Source organism: Camelina sativa, chromosome 8, assembly GCF_030686135.1.
Source record: "Camelina sativa cultivar CO46 ecotype springtype chromosome 8, ASM3068613v1".
In the NCBI taxonomy this organism is placed as follows: domain Eukaryota; kingdom Viridiplantae; phylum Streptophyta; class Magnoliopsida; order Brassicales; family Brassicaceae; genus Camelina; species Camelina sativa.
The window spans coordinates 14121702-14142666 of NC_141887.1; the positions used below are offsets into that span (position 1 = coordinate 14121702).

General features: G+C 38.8%; 3 protein-coding genes and 1 non-coding gene across 7 annotated transcripts; 1 reads left to right on the top strand and 3 right to left on the bottom strand.

Moving 5' to 3' along the window:
- Nucleotides 1–4509: 4509 nt before the first annotated feature.
- Nucleotides 4510–5961, bottom strand: LOC147940059 (uncharacterized). The gene is made up of 6 exons (XM_087461124.1): nucleotides 5905–5961; nucleotides 5545–5856; nucleotides 5399–5475; nucleotides 5099–5186; nucleotides 4837–4908; nucleotides 4510–4737 (listed from the first exon to the last, which is right to left on the bottom strand). The coding sequence occupies exons 1-6, from the start codon at nucleotides 5959–5961 to the stop codon at nucleotides 4510–4512; spliced, it is 834 nt and encodes a 277-aa protein (XP_087317250.1).
- A 5317-nt stretch (nucleotides 5962–11278) lies between these two features.
- Nucleotides 11279–14234, top strand: LOC104709512 (uncharacterized). Of its 3 annotated transcripts, none has more exons than XM_087463266.1 (5): nucleotides 11279–11491; nucleotides 11911–12445; nucleotides 12523–12770; nucleotides 12847–13096; nucleotides 13255–14234. In XM_087463266.1, the coding sequence occupies exons 2-5, from the start codon at nucleotides 12223–12225 to the stop codon at nucleotides 14136–14138; spliced, it is 1605 nt and encodes a 534-aa protein (XP_087319392.1). In that variant the 5' UTR covers nucleotides 11279–11491; nucleotides 11911–12222; the 3' UTR covers nucleotides 14139–14234. The 3 variants fall into 3 exon arrangements, with proteins under 3 accessions (XP_087319392.1, XP_087319390.1, XP_087319391.1); XM_087463264.1 differs by having other exon boundaries at nucleotides 11471–11799; XM_087463265.1 differs by lacking the exon at nucleotides 11279–11491 and adding an exon at nucleotides 11525–11647.
- Nucleotides 14235–14537: 303 nt separating this feature from the next.
- LOC147940060 (serine/threonine protein phosphatase 2A regulatory subunit B''beta) lies at nucleotides 14538–18594 on the bottom strand. The gene is made up of 13 exons (XM_087463263.1): nucleotides 18169–18594; nucleotides 17444–17680; nucleotides 17232–17337; nucleotides 17050–17149; nucleotides 16784–16889; nucleotides 16586–16676; nucleotides 16150–16291; nucleotides 15905–16052; nucleotides 15671–15780; nucleotides 15431–15587; nucleotides 15215–15340; nucleotides 14973–15126; nucleotides 14538–14850 (listed from the first exon to the last, which is right to left on the bottom strand). The coding sequence occupies exons 1-12, from the start codon at nucleotides 18325–18327 to the stop codon at nucleotides 14983–14985; spliced, it is 1626 nt and encodes a 541-aa protein (XP_087319389.1). The 5' UTR covers nucleotides 18328–18594; the 3' UTR covers nucleotides 14538–14850; nucleotides 14973–14982.
- Nucleotides 18595–18643: 49 nt separating this feature from the next.
- LOC104707131 (uncharacterized) lies at nucleotides 18644–20750 on the bottom strand. 2 transcript variants are annotated; one of them, XR_015564285.1, is made up of 5 exons: nucleotides 20491–20750; nucleotides 20181–20266; nucleotides 19915–19965; nucleotides 19373–19489; nucleotides 18644–19003 (listed from the first exon to the last, which is right to left on the bottom strand). It is a non-coding gene; the product is annotated as an uncharacterized LOC104707131 (transcript). The 2 variants fall into 2 exon arrangements; XR_015564286.1 differs by having other exon boundaries at nucleotides 18659–19003; nucleotides 20181–20263; nucleotides 20491–20673.
- Nucleotides 20751–20965: the final 215 nt, after the last annotated feature.

The following is a 20965-nucleotide window of genomic DNA, read 5'->3' on the forward strand; positions in this document are numbered from 1 at the left end:
CTGTATGATCTCGGATAATCAATCCCCCTGTTACCAATTAATCATCCTCATTAAAGCTTGCATCAAAATTACACTTCACAAATGGAAACCGTGGAGGACTCCATCGAATTGTGTCTAATGTAGGACCATGTAGAGTAGGATTTTCTCTTTGTCTTTTTGTCGCTTTTATCCATTCCTGAACCTCAGCTCTTGTCTGCACACATATTGTCATCGGACTGACTTGAATTTTCAAAAATATGGTTGTTTCTTGATTTCCATCTTTTTCACATTAACCATAATGGAGTCAAAATTTGATCTGTTGATATAGTACAATTAAGCTAGAGATCTAGGAAGTCAGTGAGGATGTTCTCTATATTAGATTTAGAATATTGCAGAAGTGTCACATTTGGTAAATTAGCCAGCTGCCATATTTGTTGTGCATAAGAGCATTCAAAAAGGATATGGTTAATTGTTTCATCATGTAGTTCACATCATGAACATACTGGATCTAGGTTCATTCCCTGTGTATTCAACCTTGTCTTTGTTTCAATTGCTTGGGAGAGGACTCACCATAGAAAATGTTTTTATCTTCGGAAGTATAGGATGTTTCCATATTCTCTTTTTGATGCTGACCGAACCACGTGGAATGAGAGATAACTCTTGCCTAGCAAACCAATCTCCTGATTATTCACCCGACGAGTGATAGTTCCAAAACAACTTGTCTTCACCCACCTGTGACGGGATATACATTTTTCGGAGCCTAGTACTATCTTCAATTGAAACGTGAGCAGCAAGTAGTTCATTGTTCCAAAAACGATTGTTACCAGATAAAGAGATATAATTCTGGATTGGGCAATCTGTTGCTTCGTCTATAATTTGGATCGGTCTAGGAGGATTAGTCGCTATAAAGTTATCTCTCACCATTCGAATCGTAGCACCATCTCCTAACTCCCAATAATACCTTTATTGATTAAATCGATCCCCACAAGTATAGATGACCAGCCATAAGATTGATATTGTTGAGATTTTTCCTCCAAGATGGAGGTGTCTTTAAAGTATCTTGCCTTTAATAACCTTGCCAATAATGAATTTTGATTTCTTATTATCTTCCATGCTTGTTTAGCTAAAAGAGCATCATTGAATTTTGCTAAATAGCGGAAGCCTAATCTTCTCTCTTTTTTTTAGTACTGCAATCTTCGCCAAGCAATCCAAGGTATGCTTTTATGTTAAGAAATTTTATCCCACCAAAACTGCATTTGCAGTGTCTCAATATAATCAACAACTCCTTGAGGAAGTTTAAAACAAGACATGGAAAATACTAGCATTGAAACTGTTACCGTTTTTAGTAGTATTTCTTTTCCTGCAGGAGAAAGTAACTTAGTTGTTCATCCAGAAGTTCTTTTTTTGACCCTGTCAATGATATACTCAAACATCTCTTTTTCTTTCTTCCAAATTTTTTTGGCAAACCAAATATTTTCCATTACCACCATGATTTGGTATATGCAGTAAACCTTTTAGTCTGTTTTGGGCGGATCCATAAACCCTTGAACCAAAGGTAATTACTGATTTAGTTGTGTTTATTTTCTGGCCTGAGTAATACTCATATACATCAAAAGCTTCCTTTAATGCTTTGCAATTTCTGACATTTTCCTGACAAAAAAACGTCATTCCCTACACGAATGCCATGAATGTCACCAGATGAAGCTGAAACGACCGTACCCGAATTCTCAATCCTCACATAGGATCCTTGGGAAACGATCTCACCGGAACCCCATAATTCTGACGAGACAACTGGCGTAGAAATCGCTTCTTACAAAAACTTCCACAAATACACCAAACACCACCTCATCTAGTTACTGAGTCGCACAACCAACCACCCCTAGCGACCGAGTAACAAGAGAGGTGGGCTGGAATATTTGATTCCATCCAGCCACAAACAACATTTCCCCACAATTATTTCAACTCACTATCAACTCTTCTAGTGTTGAACGGCACCTCCACCTAGTGTCGAATGTCACCCATTGCACCACTTGCGAACCAACACACACCGACGCTCATGGAATCACTTTCGTCAATCTCTCCTCATCCAAACCTAACTCCAGCTGTCCTCCTAGGACCCAAACACACAACAACATGCTGGTGTTGACCGACACCACCTTGGTGTCGCTCGACACTCCAAATTTACCACAAAACCATCTATACCAGACCACAATACAAACACTTGATTAAAACACAAACCAACCGTTTCATTTCACAAACCCAACGTTGGATATGAAGCTTATAGCACCACGAAGCTACCTACCAAAATTCAGCCAAATCAAACTTTGCCCCAAGGTAGCCATCTCGAACCAGTTCGTTCTGTTCATCTGTAGGTGTTTGTGTCGACTGTCACCACAATGGTGTCGAATGCCACCAACCTAGAAATCACGATCCGAGCCTCCCTTCAAGATCATTCTTGCCGCAAACCACTAATCCTTCACAACTATCGATTCCCTAACCGATTAAGCATAAAACAACATGACTTACCTGGATAACAACTAGGAGAAAGCGTCCTTGTGTCTCCAAATCCACCACCAATCTCCCATCCATCCCCTCACACATGAAGAAGATGGATCTCCCTTCTTCTCCTTTGTTCCTAGCACCAGATCTCGACTCCACAGGAACAGATCTCTCAACAAGCCAAGAATCACCACAATCTCTCAAGAACACTCTCCCTACTCTTTTTTTGTCTCTCAAAGCGGTGACCAAAAAGCTTCTCTCAAAACCCTGAGTTGACCTCCTCTTTAAATATGTCAGTTTCGGCTTCCCGTGAACCAAAACAACCCAAAAATCGACAATTTAAATCAATCTGGCCGAACCAGAAAAGTTGGTGTCGATCGACACACCCCAAATCTCACTATTTGGTTCGCGGATGTTACTATTCTCCCCCACCAACAAGGATACGTCCTCAAATGCCACAGCACCGTCCATCCGCCGAGGACCTCCGTGCCACCGTCAACATTGCCCGCACGTCCTCTGACCAGACTGAACACCGTCAGCCAAGGTTTCCTGTGCAATTGTCGCAACAGTCGCACACCTCCGACTGAACCCCCGAAATCTCCCTCTAGCCAATATACTCACATCCTAGACGTTATTTTCTCACAACTCAATACTTCCCCTGTCCGCGGTCGCAACCAACGAATCATGATGGCTCGCTATCAGGCCATTCGCCTTAAGCTACGGTATCGAGGAAGTCACTCACACCCACTCTATCTGCTCTCGGGTCGCAACCCTCAAGACATCTCAGCTCAAAGCTATGGTATCCAGGGAGTCTCAAAATCCCGATCTTGGGTCGTCACCCTAAAGCGCACTCTCGGATCGTCATCTGAAGCAACATACTACTCCCACTCTCTGGCCACAAAGTTCATCGAGCTATCAGTATCACATGAGTTGGGCCCACATGGCTTTGAGCAAAACAAGTGTGATGCCATCGATTATCTCTTGACTAGATCTATCTTAACACTTTCGCAAGAACATTTCAATGTTATACGGCCAACACTCGCCACTTAGGCTACTGAGATGTCACAAAGACCCTAAACAAGTCACAAAAACTCCAAAAACATCACGAATACCATACAAACGTACCGTAGGACCGCCACTAAGGCCACGAGAATGTCCAAAAGAACCGCCACAAAGGCAACAAACTTCATTGGGACCGCCGCCATGGTATCCGATATCACTAAGACCACCACCAAGGTATCTGGCGTCACCAAGACCACTACCACTGACCGGCGTCACCAAGAACTCTATCACCAAGACCACTGTCAGGGTACAAACGTCACTAAGACTCCTATCAAGGCACAAGCGTCACCAAGACCACTCAATGCCATGATACCAAACGTCACAATGACCGCCACCCATGCACACATCCTGTAGGATCATCCCAAAGATCACCACACTTTCCATTTTTAGAAACTTTCTAATTATGGAGACCTCCTTTTTATGGAAACTTTCTATTTATGGAAACTTTCCAATTATAGAAACTTCGAGCTATTTCTTTTGCCATGACAACACCAGTCAAATAAAGAAATACTCATCTTACTACTCATCAATGTCATAATCGTTACAACGTCAACAAAAATAGATAATGAAAAAAATAAGATTCATCAACACCGAGCCAACGGTCCGCATCCCCAGCACCACCTCTTCTTGGTACTTCACTCGCAAAACCAACCACCCCTAAGTGACCAAGTATCAAGAGAGATGGGCAAGAATACTTCCTCCACTCCAGTCACGGTCTTCTAACCATCACGACACAGGGACCGAGGTTAGTCAAGCTCAGGCCTCGACCTGCTTCCAGAACCACTTTTGGAACCTTGCCTTCATCCTCACCTTTGGCTCCCATCAAAGGTATCGTCTTCCGCCAAAGTTCCTTGATTCGCCTCTCGAGAACCCTCACTGGTCCCACCTCAAGAGTCATGTTGGGCTGAAGATCTGTAGGAATCTTAGCCAACAGCTCAGCATCCTTGTGGAGACACTTCCTCCGCATTGTCACATGCAAGACCTTACCTTATGGAACGCATGCATAACCTCAGGCAAGTCAAACCTGTATGCAACCGGTCCCACCCGCTCTACAATCCTGGAAGGACCCATGTACCTTAGACTCAACTTAGTCTCTGAGATATACATATTTGGACCCCGCAACACAGCCATCTTAAGGTACACTCTATCATCCACCTGACACTCAATGTCCTTTCTCCTCGGATCAGCATAACTCCTCTGCCGATCCCGAGCCTCCTTCATGTTCAGCTTGAGCATCCGGATCTTCTCTGTGGTCTCCTGAACGAAACTCGCATCCAGTATGCTCCTTTCCCCCACCTGACTCCAGCATAACGGTGTACGACATGGCCTCCCGTACAATGCCTCATAAGGATTCATTCCAATACTAGCCTCGTAAATGTTGTTGTAAGCAAACAAAACCAAGCTCAAATGATCTGCGCAGTGACCACCCCAATCTAGCACACACATCCTCAGCCAAAGTCTGGATCGTCCTCTCCGACTGACCGTCCGTCTGAGGATGATAGGCTATACTCATATGCACCTTCGTGCCCATCTCTGCCTGAAACGCCCTACAAAACACCGAAGTGAACTTGGAATCCCTATGAGACGCAATACTAGTAGGCACACCAGGCAATCTGACTATCTCTATCACATACTTCCTAGTCAACCTGTCCACAATGACCCCAATAGCATCAAAGGTCCGAGACACTGACAATCCTACCACGAATTCCATCGTGATCATATCCCACTTCCACTTTGGAACGAGCAGACTCTTCACTAACCCACCTGGAACCTGATGCTCAGCCTTCACTAGGTGACACACATCGCACCTCGCGACCCAACTAGCTACATGCTTCTTATCCCGACCCAGTTATAGTACCTCTTGAGATCACGATACATCTTAGTCGCTCTAGGATGAACGAAGAACTTGCTTGAATGAGCCTCTCTCAGAATCTCCTGCCTCAGACCCTCATCCTTGGGCACACAAACCCGACCATGCACCAAGATAGTCCCATTAACATAGACCTGATACTCTAAACCCTCAACCTTAGAGGCGTTCACCAACCCCACATCACTCTCCTGAGCCACCCGCACTCTACTTAGACGATCCGCTCTATCGACTGCCTCCAGTCTCAATGGCTCTTGTGAAATAGCACATAACCTCAAAGTACTAAACTCACTCACAAGAGACTCCATATCCTGCTCCTGAGCAGAAGCCGCCCGCTTCCTGCTCAAAGCGTCTGTTACGAAGTTAGCTTTACCGGGGTGATAAACTATATCCAGATCATAATCTGCCACCAACTCGATCCATCGTTTGTGCCTCAAGTTCAACTCAGGCTGAGTGAGGATATACTTTAGGCTCTTATGATCTGTGAACACTTGTACCTTTCCGCCATAAAGATAAGATCTCCAAATCTTCAAAGCGAAAAGTACAGCTGCCATTTCCAAGTCATGGGTAGGGTAGTTGCCCTCATGCTTCCGCAACTACCGTGAAGCATAGGCAATAACCTTCGGCTCCTGCATCAGCACACAACCCAAACTAACTCTAGAAGCATCAGTATACACCACATATGGCTTATCCTGCTCCGGCAAGGCCAATTCTGGTGTACTTATCAACATCTCTTTCAGGCTTACAAACCTCTCCTCGCACTCCTATGACCCAACAAAAAGGGACATCCTTCCCCGTCAACTTAGTCATCGGTTGTGCCCTGCTCGCAAAACCCAAAACGAATCTCCTGTAGTAACCCGCCAACCTCAGGAAACTCTTGATCTTAGTGGCACTCTGCAGCCTCGGCCACTCCCTGATGGCATGAAGTTTCTCGGGATCCACTGAAACTCCATCTGCAGAAACAATGTGAGCCAAGAACCCGAGATCACTCCCGACCACTTCCTGATGGCCTGAATCTTCTCGGGATCCACTGAAACTCCATCTGCAGAAACAATATGACCCAAGAACCCGAGATCACTCCCAACGTCTGAGACACTCCCAACGTCTGAGGCCTACATCCAGTCACTATGCTCATATCCACGTCCTAGACATTGTTTGCTCTATCACTCATACATTCTCAGGCCGCAACCTTCAACTGCACCGCCTGCACTCTTAGATCGTCTTCCTCGAGCCACACCGTGTCTCTCTCGGATCATCACCCTCGAGATCTCAGTACCAGGGGAACTACTCATTCCCTCCAAGGAACTAATCATTCCCTAGGATAACTAATCATCTCCTTTGCCGCTCTCAGGGTCGCAACCCGTCAAGCCCGCTGTGCACCAGGGGAACTAATCATCCCCTCAGGAGAACTAATCATCTCCTCATGAGCAATCAAGTCCTAAGGTCTATATATATCTCCCGACCGGAACTACCTCCCGTGGTTCGCGTAAAACATCGCAATGTCTTACCAACCACCATATTCCCTCACTGTAATATCACCACCATCATGACCATTCTTCAGGCCAATCCCAAACATCCCTTCCACTAAGGCCGTTTATCCACCCACTTCCCAAAAATATATATGTTTTAACTATTCATAAAACTTTATATTTTTAGAATCTGCATACTCTCTCAGCACCGTGACATTTCCAATCACACACATTCTTGAGAACTAATCATCTCATCTGTGACCACTCTTCTTATCAACCTATAAACATTCCCGCCACTATGGCATTTCACATCGCCTTTCCAAAAATAGACAAGTTCTAACTATTCATAGAACTTTCCATTTCAAGAATCGCGTAAACATACAACCATTACGCATCAAGAATCCATAAGAACTAATCATATTATTAAATCCTCTCCCACCAGCATTGTAAAAAAAATAAATTTGCAATACGGTCCATTGGGCCTGAGCAACCTGCTGCCACACTCACAAAACCTGCTGAAGTGGTACCCGCACTAACCACACTCTCATACCCCCTCTTGACCTGCATGCAAATTCCTGACACGCTATCCCGTGGCACTCCAAGCCACTCCGATGAAGTAAGTTCCCAACTTAACTTCTCGAACACCAAACAATTTCTTTCCTAATTGATCAAATATCTCAACAACACCTCTGTGCTTTTTCCATAGCACTTATCACGTCTAAACAACCTAGATAAGTGTATAACCATTATAGAGTCTGTCATAGAACCGTATACGCTCTAATACCAGACTGAAATGACCGCACCCAGATTCCCAATCCTTACATAGGATCCACGGGAAACGATCTCACCGGAACCCCATAATTCCAATGAGGCAACCGGCGTAGAAATCACTTCTTACAAAAACTTTCACAAATACACCAAACACCACCTCATCAAGTTAGTGAGTCGCACAACCAACCACCCCTAGCGACCGAGTAACAAGAGAGGTGGGCTGGAATATTTGATTTCGTCTAGCCACGGATAACACTTCCCCACAATTATTCCAACTCACTATCAACTCCTCTAGTGTCGAACGACACCTCCACCTGGTGTCGAACGTCACCCATCGCACCACTTGCGAACCAACACACACACTGATGTTCACGGAATCACTTCTACCAATCTCTCCTCATCCAAACCTAACTCCAGCTGTCCTCCTAGGATCCAAACACACAACAACATGCTGGTGTCGACCGACACCCCAACTTTACCACAAAACTGTATATACCAGACCACAATACAAACACTTGATTAAAACACAAACAACCGTTCATTTCACAAACTCACTATTGGATATGAAGCTTATAGCACCACGAAGCTACCTACCAAAATTCAGCCAAATCAGACTTTGTTTCATCCTCCAAACATTTCCCCGAAGTAGCCATCTCGAACCAGTTCGCGCTGTTCATCCGCAGGTGTTTGTGTCGACTGACACCACAATGGTGTCGAACGACACCAACCCATAAATCACTATCCCAGCCTCCGTTCAAGCTCCTTCTCTTGACAACTATCGATTCCCTAACCGATTAGGCATAAAACAACATGACTTACATGGATAACAGCTAGGAGAAAGCCTCCTTGTGTCTCCCAATCCACCACCAATCTCCCATCCATCCCCTCACACATGAAGAAGACAGATCTCCCTTCTTCTCCATTGTTCCTAGAACCAGATCTCCACTCCACAGGAACAGATCTCTCAACAAGCCAAGAATCACCACAATCTCTCAAGAACACTCTCCCTTCTCTCTTTTTCTCTCTCAAAGCGGTGACCAAAAAGCTTCTCTCAAAACCCTGAGTCGGCCTGCTCTTTAAATATGTCGGTTCGAGCTTCCCTTGAACCAAACCAAACCCAAAAATCGACATTTTAAATCAATCTGGCCGAACCAGAAAAGCTGAAGTCGATCGACACACTCCTGGTGTCGATCGACACCCATCCCTAAATCTCACTATTTGGTTCGCGGATGTTACATAAGCTCTTATTTTGATTAAATGACTCAATATGTCACCACACAGTATGAAGAGATATGGAGATAAAGGATCGCGTTGCCATATTCCCCTCTTTGGTAGGATTGACCCAAAAGGAGACCCGTTAATCAAGACTGAGTAATGTGCAGACCGAACCGTAGTCATTATCCAACTTATCCACTTATCACATAAACCAAGTAGTTTTAGAGTTGTCTCCAAAAAATTCCATTCACCCTTGTCATAAGCTTTATTGACATCAGTTTTTACAGCTATATAAAGTTTTGGACACCCTTTTTCTGACTTTTAGAGCATGTATTAGTTCACGAGGAACCATTATATTGTCTGTTATCATTCGTCCACGGATAAAAGATGCTTGGGAGTCAGAGACTAGTGCATCTAGGTGGGTTTTGAGCCGTGCCACAATACATTTTGATAGATCTTATATAAAACATTGCACAAGGCTATTGATTTTGGGGAATTAAAAGTATTTGAACACATATGTTTCTTTTATGGTATTTTGACTTTTTTTTTGTTACCAACACAAGTCCTTGCATGATTGTACTCTAAATTGGTTTCATGTTTTCTTTTTAGGTATGTGAAAAAACAAAAAAAAAACAAAAAAAAAAAAAGACAAAGGAATAGATAAAATTAAATATTGTATTGATTTTTTCTTTTAAAATAATCTTTTTTCTGTACTTTTGTCTAATTAGCTAACAATTTGGTTTCTTTCTTATAATTTTCAAGGTAATTTATAGCTTTGAAATTTATAATAAATTGTGTGATTTTAATAATTGACAAAGTCAAACAATTACCTCCATATTTTAAACCATTTAAATCTATATAAACATTTTTGAAATACATTTTGTGTTTAACTCTTTTATTTTTGCTTATGTAAATTTTAAGTTACAATCTTAATCCTACAAAATTACACAACAAAAGTAAGTAAGTGACATATGGTAAATCGACCAAAATCAATAAAGTTTATTCCTATAAATTATCTTGACTTAATTGTTATTTCCCTTTTAAAATTAAGAAATATTTTATTATTTTATTTAAGAAACAAAAACTAATGTTAGCCTAAAGTATCCCTTATATATTAAAAAAGAAGCATTCTCATACAAAATGTTGACGTGTCGCACTCATAAAGCTCCATACACTATTTCCTTTATTTGTCATCGGTTTCTAATAATATAATATTCACATTTAAATACTATTATATTTTTCCAAAAATATAATTAACATCCAAAATTAAATTTTTATATTGTCTTTCTAACTTAATTATATTTTTTAATTACATTTTCATAAAATCTTTAAAATAATTTTTAAAACTTTTTGTTCATATGATATGATAATATAAGATTGATATTATAATAATTCTCACGGGTTAAATTTTAATTATTATAAAAAAAATATATATGTAATATATATATATATATATATATATATACCTAGTCGAATTTTAGATTCCAATTACCGCTAAATAAAATAGATTTGTAAATAAAAATTACAGTAAAAATATTTAATAATTATTTTATACCGCATATAGTGCGTGTTGTTACCTAGTATATTAATATTTGTGTAGTTGTTTCCATATCTTAAATATAAATATATTTACAATGTTATGTCTTAGGCATGAACCATTATTTTGGCAAATTTGAGTTTAATTTTAGTACTCTTATTTTTTCAAAATGAACTTATTTTTAGTTCTTTCAAATTTAACCCACACTTATTCAATAAAAATACTATTAATTCTTACAAATACACCAAAATATATATAATATTATCTGTATTAATTGTTTTAAAAAACTCAATCAATTTATTAAACAATAACATTTTACTAAAAATTATATATATAAATTATGAAAAAATATCCCATAGTGTACCACAAATTAAATCTTAGTTTAATTCAAATTTAAATAAAAAAAATTAAATTTATAAAGTTTAATTATTTCGTGTTAACGGATATTACTTTACTGTATTTTTTACAATAAAAAAAATAAAATAAAAACTAGCTTAAGTTTAAAATATTAATAAATCCGTTCAATATTTTATAGTGTTAGTAAAAAAAATTCGAAGTTATTATAGCTACTTGTTTTTTTTTCTGTTTCCGTCGCCGGTTAGTTTAGAATTTAAACTGTGGTTTTCTCAATTAATATAGGGATCAATTGGCTTGATTCAATTTGTTGATACTTGATAGTATCAGAAGAAAGAAAAAGAGAAATTATTATCATTATTATTCCGTGTTCTATACTAAACTTTTAAATCAAGTCACTTCTACTTTATCATGTCAGCCATACGAATCGTAGTTAATTGCTTCACCGAACATCGAAATGAATAATTAAATATTACTTTTTTAACACGAGAACAAAACACATCCTTGCTCACATCAAACTCTTTTACTTGTCACTTCTATGTCCTAAAGAAACTGAGCTTTTATTAGGGTCTCAATGCTTTTCCTATTTTTCTCACCCTTCCCTTGTAAATTTCATGAATTTTAACAAAATAATTAGAAGTAAACAAACGTGATAGATAAATATACTTCTCCAAGTGGATTATTTGCTTGTATCCAGTGGATGTGTTATGATTCTCTGCCTCATTTTCAGACCAGCTGGTATAAAGGCATTTTGTTCTTTCTTTCTTTATTATCCAAGTGTCGTTTTGTCATCGAAATTCATAATTCATAATCTTTTTTAAAAAAGAATCTAGATTTTATACAGTTCAAAATGTTTTCAAAAAAAAAACAATTGAGGTTTAGATACGATCAACGGTTATGCTCTTCTCTCCTTTAATATCTCCATAATTATGTAACAATCCGTTTCATGGGTTTCTCCACCCTCTTCTTCTCTTCATCATTTTCTTCTGAAATAATATTCATTTTTTGCTTATTCAGCTGCAAAAAAGTCTAAAATTTTAATTTAGGTTCGTCAGATTTTAATCAGTTTTCTTCTTATCCTCACATTTGGTTTTGATCTTGTTTTATTGAGAGTTATAATCTCATGTTCTTTCTTATTATTTTTTTCTCTGTTGCAGGAAATGAGAAAATGGACCACTAATGAAGAAGGAAACAAAATATATTGTGATCGAAGCATCTTGATCAATCCTTTTTTCCACAACTTATAACTTTTTATCTTAGAAAAGAAACAAAAATTTAGAGAAATATCATGTGATTTCTGGTTGATAGTTTGGTAAAGTGTGGCTATAAAACAAAGCATTGTCCGAGAAAATCTTTTGTTTCTTTGGGAAAATTTTCACTAACATAAGAGGAGAAGACGAAAACTTGGAAGTTGGGTTTGGTTCTTTCTTAGTTAGCAAAATAGAGGAATCTTAAGTTGTAGTGTGAGCATGAAGTCATTAGAAAGATTGGTTTCAGAGAAAGCACTAAAGCTTGGTAATTCATTTCCATGTCAAATCTGTGTAGTTGGGTTTCTATGTGGAATCTGTCTCACTTCACTTTTCTTAGCTGCTCTAACAACTCTTGGCACCTTCGAACTCGCCGCCTTCTCCTTCTCCTCCTCATCCTCCTCTGCTATTCCTCCTTGTAATTCATCCACCTCTCACATCATCAGTAAGTCTTACAAAGATTTGATCTTAGGTAACTTGTTGTGTTTTGTTTCATGTAATGAAAAATTTGCTTGTATGTAGATATGGTTGCAAGTATAGACCGTACACTGAAATGGAAGAACCAAGCTGAGACAGAAGAAGATGATGATGTGAAACTTTTGGTCTCTGCTTGGGATAATTTATTACTAAATGAAGAAGACTTCTTGAAGAAGTTAGGCATGAATAAATCTGATGTACCAAACGGTCCACATTTGGAGAATTGTGAGGTTAAGGCACGAGTTAGGGAGCGATTAGATACATGGATAGCAAATGGGACATTCCCTTCTTGGGTATGTTCTTCTCCTTCTTGTTCTTTGTCTTCAAGGAATTACTATGTTGAATGAACAGTCATAAGCTTGTTTTTAGATAAATGGAGGAGATGAAGAGAACTATCCATTGACGAGGAGAGTGCAAAGAGATATATGGATTCATCAGCATCCTTTGGATTGCGGCAACAAGAGTCTCAAGTTCCTTGTAGCTGATTGGGAAACGCTTCCTGGTTTCGGAATTGGAGCTCAGATTGCTGGAATGACTGGTCTTCTCGCAATCGCTTTAAACGAAGGCCGAGTGCTCGTTGCCAATTATTATAATCGAGCAGATCACGATGGTTGCAAAGGTACACAATGTCTATTGTGTTTTTTTTCTATTTTCTTTTAGCTAACATATTAGCTTCATCACAAGCTAGTTACATCTTCTTGGGTAATCTTCTTATGAAGATTTTTGGGAACCAAACTATGGGTTTGATTTTGGTATTACTCTTTGTTTGGTTTGCAGGTTCTTCCCGTGGAAGCTGGTCTTGCTATTTTCTACCAGAAACATCAGAGGAGTGTCAGAAACGAGCGTTTGCTATTGCGAAGAACAGAGAAGCGTGGGAGAGTGGGATTGTCACAGGGAAACAAAACTACAGCACAAGGGAGATTTGGGCTGGGCCTATACCAAAGCTATGGGGTAAGGCTTGGAGTTATATGAAACCCACTACAGAGATCAACGGAAGTTTAATCCCCAGTCACCGGAAAATGGATAGGAGATGGTGGAGAGCACAAGCAGTGAGATACTTGATGAGATTCCAATCAGAATACACTTGTGGTCTAATGAACGCTGCTCGACACTCTGCGTTTGGAAAAGAAGCTGCCGAGAATGTACTCTCTGCTGGAGATTGGAGAAAGAAGAAGAAGAAGCAAAGGACAGAGATTGAGAAACAGGTGTGGTCAGATCACAAGCCGTGGATTCCAAGGCCAATGCTGAGTGTTCACGTGCGGATGGGAGACAAAGCATGCGAGATGAGAGTTGCAGCTTTAGAAGAGTACATGCGTTTAGCTGATCAGATCAGAGATCGGTTTCCGGATCTCAACAGGATCTGGCTCTCTACAGAGATGAAGGAAGTTGTGGACCGAACTAAAGATTATACTCACTGGAGATTTTATTACACGCAAGTTGCGAGACAAGTCGGTAATAAATCAATGGCTGAGTATGAAGCGAGCCTTGGGAGAGAGATAAGCACGAACTATCCTCTGGTTAACTTCTTAATGGCGTCCGAAGCTGATTTCTTCGTCGGGGCATTGGGTTCCACTTGGTGTTTCCTTATCGACGGTATGAGAAATACTGGTGGAAAGGTCATGTCTGGTTATCTCAGTGTTAATAAAGACAGGTTCTGGTAACTTTACGGTTCCGCTATGTACAAAACAAGACTCTTATCCTTATTTCTTCATCTGTTGTACAAAGAGTTCTCAGTATAATAAAGGAAGGTTTAGTAATAGTACACAAACAGTTCAGAGAAACCGCAAACCAACTAAACTGATTATATAAACCTATAACACCCCCTAAGAGAAGCTGAACAGAGCAAAATGGATGTTTCTTATAGCAAACACGTTCCTTAAGAATTCCACATATAATAAGACATTACTACATTCTCACTAGCAATGACACCACCAACCTTTTCCAGATTCAGGAAAAGAACCTTGAGAATGACATCATAATTGTGGGGTTACCACTTAATAAAAAACAAGCAAACCTGAGATTAAACCTATGATTCCTACCAACCAAAAAAAACTATTAAATGAAGGAATTACAGCATTGATTTTCACAATTTTTCAACACAACGGGAGATAATGAAGTAACACAACTACAAAGTACATACAAAAAACCCAGAGATGGAACAAAGTGAAAGAAATACAGGGGAAGAAGGCGTAAAGAGATGAGCTAGACGACAATTCTTGATAAATATAACTCTACTATAATCAGCTAACAAATGAAGAGAAGTTAAAAGAAAAATAAAACAAATCCAAGGTAAGTGTTTGGTATTCAAAGAGGATACTTTGCTTGGTTTTCACTTCCCTTTCTCCAGAGAGCTCCAAAGATTCTTCTCAGGGACTGCATGATTAACTAATATCATGAGATAACAACCTTGACACAACCTTCAACTTCTTAGTATTTTTCTTATCAATTCCACTGGTTTCATCTTCTGGTGAGATTGCGATTTTCCATTGACTTACCTCTATGAACTCAGAAGGGAGCCTCCAGTGACGACTCATCCCAAACCTCAGCACTTCCATTGGATGCATCTTCAACGTCTTCTTCCATTGAAAGCCTAATATATTCTCTATGTGCAAAACGGTCCCACTCAGTCAATGTAGGGTTCTCACGCTCCTGTTTCCGTTTTGACAACTCGAAATGTTATAAGAGGCATGATGTGCTGTCTAGAAAACAGTAAGGTAGAATATCAAATATGAAGTACCTGACGTATGAGGAACGGATCCCGTGTTTCAAATGCCATAAATTTGTTGAGATTAAAAAGGATGTTGAAGACGTTTCCAGAGAGCTTTGAGCCCTTCAGGTCATGCAGCGTTATATGGCTTTCGTTCTGTGGAAGGAAACAAGAAACAATCAAACACAAAACAAAATTGCAGAAGTTACAGAGAAAAACTGGGAACAATGAATTATCATGTTGAACCTCTGGTCCGATCATATCAATCATCTGACATAAAATATCCTCAAAAAGAACAGCTTCTTGCGCCATGCACTCCATTCGATGCAACTGCTCTTCATAAAAGAATTGCATCTCATTTCGCGTAATAATCTCATTTGCATCCAAGTCTATGCACTTAAACCTAGTCCAAAGTATACTTAAGTCAGACAAAAGCACTCAAAATGCTATCTGTCTGCAACTTTGGATCCTTATAACACAGCTTACCAAAATTCTAGGCTAGGCTCTGACGATTTATCTTCTTCTGCGAGTATGAAATACACAAAGTCCTCATACCCCATCTTCCCTTCAACTTTGCTAGTGAACTTCCTAGCAACCTGAGAACCAATGCTTTACTTTTAAGATGACAGTCATCTTAAGAGCAATAAAAACTTTGAACAGAGGACGAATTCTCAAATGGATGTAATATAACTACAATCTTCAAGATTTTTAGGACAGAACCTGGGAGAATATTCTGTCGACAATCCGGTAAGTAAGTGCGTGGTTTCCATATCTCATAAGATTTTCTTTGTCAATCAGGAAATCGTGATCCGTATCCAGCTCCCAGAACTTGCAGTATATGACATAGAAATGCTCATATGAGAAGTATCTAGTTGCCAAAATAAATAGAAAAATGTTGACGTCAAATAAAGAGAAACAAAACCATATATACAACCAATAGGATGAACTCTGTTTGTTAGTAGTACCTCAACACTTTGTTGATATCTTCTTCTTCGTCAGCATGTCGCATTGCATCAATTAAGTTTCCTCGTCTAAGCTCCCTAAACGTAAGTCGACCATTCCCAGATCTATTTATGTAGTAAAATATTCTGTAGGTGACGGTTTCAGCTGACTCATCAAAATAAAAGTTGTATCAGACAAAATTGCATCCTTAAAAAGACGACTTTGACTCCCACCATCTTCAACAGTAGCAGCAAATACCAACAGGAAAGAGAGCAAACAATAAATAAGTTTACTTAATTTCAATATCTAACTGCCACATGATTCATAATGCTATTTTAGAAAGAAAAAATTCCTTAATAAGATAGACAAAACTTGACAGATTGATACAAATTATTTTCTTATATAACTAGTGTGATTCTGTGGCTACTGACTAAACTCTACATGAAGGTAAAACCTCACCATATCTTTCTTGGAATTCAGGTGTGGTTTGCAGGAACCCTAGCCCAGGATGTGTCGCCAACAGTTCTTTAAGTAGTGGTTTGAAATCATCCTGCCAGGAAAAGAATGTTGCGAATTAATAGTGCAAACACACGAGCAAGTAGATTAGGAAATTAACTCAGCTCTCATGACTTGATATGCAAACCAAAAGAAAATTACCTTGACAATGTAGCTCTGATCTTTCTGCTTTAATATCTTGAAGATTTGGGTCGTTGTATCCATTATCAACATGTTCCCGTTTACCCAATAATCAATAAATGCTTCTCTGCATAATCAAACACTCATAAATGTTATACTGGTTTTTACAATATAGTGATCGCTAAACATGTGACAAGAGTAACTATAAAATAAGCAGGAAGCTTGAAGTACGTTCCAAACTATGCACTCATGAGAATCCACAAAACAAAAAGCATGGCATCACACACCTAGTAACAAAACCTGAATTATTGACATCGATCTTCCTGAAAAGTGAAGTGGAGAAGAATGATGGGAGCTTGCAGATTTCTCTGGTGACTAATTTGAATTCTGTGTATTGGAAAGGGTAAAAGTTAGTGAGAAATTTCAGATAAATGTCACTATAAATATTGGAAAAACTATGACTTCTTACCTTGTATCTGTAGTCCATCCATGTGACCATAGAAAAAGTGATTGATTCTAAACATGCATTGCTCTCTCATCTCGCTTGGTGGTGGGCGGCCATTTTTGAAATAAAACTACAGTCATTTCAAGTTTAAAGTAAGTGTTCTTACTCCATTAGTATAGAAAGGAGGAAAAAAGAATGCACTTATCAAAACTTGCAGAAGAACCTATGTTCAAAACCTGAGGCATTGGCTCTCTAACAGGCTCACTGACGACTTTCAGGGAAGAACCTAAGTTAGAAGGGCCTCTTTGTTTCGTTGTACGCGGTGAACCACAACTCCTTGGCGAAAGTGGAGGAGCACTTCCCGCAGGAAACATAGATGGTATAGAATTAGTCGTGGCAGAATTTGAACCAGATGAACTTCCAGTTGCATTTATAGGAGCTCCACCTATAGCATCCTTGAGCAATGATGCAATCTATATATAAACCGATTAGGCAACGAGAAGAAAAAAGAACCAAAGCTTTAGACTTCAGATTCCAGTGAATAGAGTAATTTAGAAACCAAATCACAGTAATCTACGCATCATTGTAATACTCACACAATCAAACAAGAACATACTGCATAACTAACAACAACAACAAAAGTCAAACTTTACACCAATCTTTAACATCACAGAGTAACCTAAGCATCATTGTAAAACTCAAATAACACAATAAGGAAATAACTCATAACTCACACTATCAAAGATTCGAACTTTACAGCAATCTTCAACAGCACAGAGTAATTAGGCAACCTAAGCATCATTGCAACTCTCACTACTGCATAACTAACACTATCAAGCAGAACATAAGCACATCATTGTAACTTTCACTACTGCATAATTAACACTGTCAAAAGATTTGAACTTTACACCAACCTTAAGCAATTCAAAACCCAAATAAAGCAGAAACAGAGCTCAGATACCTGTCGATGAGCTTCAGGAAGAGAAAGCCACTGGTCAAAGAGCTTCTGAGTGAATCCAGGTTTCGAAGTTAGTACAAACGAAGACATCTCTTGAAGCTGCAATAAATCTGCATCCAAACAAGCCATGTCTCCGGGAACAATCGTATCCACCATACTCATCTTCTTTCAGATGAATCGCATCAACAACACCAGACGAGATAACAATTAAAATGATAGGGATCTATGATCTTTATTAACATACCGAACGAATCGGGTCAAATTCTGAGAGCATTGCCATATACTTTGGGATGTCTTTTAGTTTTTTAATAATAATAAAAAAAAAAAGTTTTAATGATTATTTTTCTGAGATTTGTGTCTCTGGGCAGATGATTTTAAACAGTGAAAGACCTTATGGCATTTTCATTGGGTTTTAATTTTGAGCCTCTTATTCTCTTATTTACTGTTTGAATTTTTAATAAATATATTATGTACTGTTTTAAAAATAAGAATCTTTGATCTCCTAATTAAAATTATGGCATTCAATGGTGGGATACATTGGAGATATAATTTTGAGTCTCTTATTTTTTAAAATATAGTTTTCTGAAATTTAAATTTTTCCATCATGAAAAATGTGTAAAACAAAGAAATGCAGTCTGCCTTGAAACAAAAATGAAAACATGCCAAAGTTGTCCAAAACAAAACAATGTCAGATCAATTTTCAGGATAAGCATTAGAAGCAGCTGTGTGAGCATCTTGCTGTGTAAACAGCTGAAGCAGCAAGCATGGAGGGACAGAACATCAAGGTGTCGTAATGCATCATCCCCAATTCAGCAAGATAGTGTACCATATTCTCCATCTACATGATACAACCATCAAAACCAAAGTAAGTCACTTTCCCAAAGTTAAGCAAAATTAGATTCACTTCTGGATCATACATCGAAGCTTTGATGAAGCGGACAAAGAAGACGTATTGAGTCATATCAAAATACATGAAGAAAGGATCAAGACTTTGAACCAAAAGGAGTTCGCTAACACTAAACAACCAGCATCTTGGCATGGTTATGAAATGGGAGGAACGGTTCTACAAAGCTAACCGAGCTCACACACATCTTGTGCATAGGATGAGATATTTCAGAGCCTAAAATAGAATCCAATCATAAGAAACAGCAGTATCCCAAGTTGTCCGGGTCATTATACACAAAGGAACAAGGTTACTTAAACTTACAGCGACAGTCATTTTCTGAGCAAGAATCTTGGAAGATTCATAGAGAACCCTTCTTCCAGTTCCTGAACCACATGACTCGAAGGCAGTACCTTGGGAGATGCATCAGTATCACCATCACTGTCATAATGCATCAGTATCACCATCATCGTCAATATTCCAAATTAAGAAACCAACAAGAAGCAAAATGCACAACTCCAGCTTATAAAAGACCAAAAATTCAACAAAATAGCACATGGAATCTAAATCAATTAGCAGAATCAGAGTAACCAACTGGACTCCATTCAACTTTGATGAAAAAATAAATTTCAGTATGTTTATCCTGGTTATTTGAGGTAATTGAAACAGCTAAATTGGATTACATTATAGTCGATTCAAGTGAAGTATCCTTGGTTTGTTTCACTTATACCCCGAGATTTAGTGATGAACAGAAAATCTATAACATGCCTAAAAACAATGAAAAGGTGTAAACTAGGCAGTAAATATAATGTCAAGGAATTCAATGTGGAGTCACGGCATATCTATGTCTGGTTACAGAAACTTACCTTAGTGCCAAAAGGACCTTCAGGGAAGTCAATATCAAGCAGCCTCCTTTCCTATCCCAAGAAAACAATGACAAAGTCAAATTTTTATTTTTCTTAACTGGAGATTACTATCAAGCACACATATATACTCCATTTTGATGCCAGAAAATTATCAGAGAAGTGAAAGTGATGATCACGAGTGGAGTTGCAGCAAAACAGATGTGTATCATACTCAGATCTTAAAATAGCATTAGATAAAAAAAAAAAAAAAAAAAAAAAGGAATCACCTCCATTTCAGCTTCAAGTTCCTCCTTCTCATGTCCAGTAGCAATAGGCATTACATCCTCCACCTTCTTCTTCGCAGGAGTCTCTACTGCAACATACAAACCGTAATAAGCAATCATTTATCATCCAATAGAGTAGGGGAAACAACAACAAAATCGCAGCAAATAAGTAGACAGAATCTTCAATCTAAGAGATTAACACAGATTTAAGTCTATCCTCTAAAATCCATGGTGAAGTGGTTCTACAATCCCACCATTCTATAGAGTTCCCAAGCCTGAGATCTGAAAACGTTTGTTTAAACTATAAAATCACCTGATTCGGAGCTGAAATGTCGAGGAGAGAAAACAGAAGAAGAAGCAGAAATGGCTGATCGATTGGGGGAGAGGTAGAAGCCGACGGGTCTAGATAAGAATCAGAGTAACCAAAAAACGATCGACCATCCAAAAAAAAATTTCTTCGTTACTCGGTATGCCCAATAAAAACATGACACATACAGTCTTTTATTATCAAATCCAGTATACTAAATAAGGGAAGTAATTCCTATTTCCCCTTCGGAACTGTAATATCGTACCAGATTCACATTGAAATTTGATCTCATTTTATATTTCCCACAAACTTAGGTGTTCCACCTATTTCTCCCTGAATTGATGGTTCTATTGCTATTTCTCCAATTTTTTTGGTTTAAACAGTTTATTAACTAAATCTAATAAAACCGATGCAAATCCGGTATAAAACCAATTTTTTAAATCAGACAAACATTAAAAACTTGACCCGACCGTAAACAATC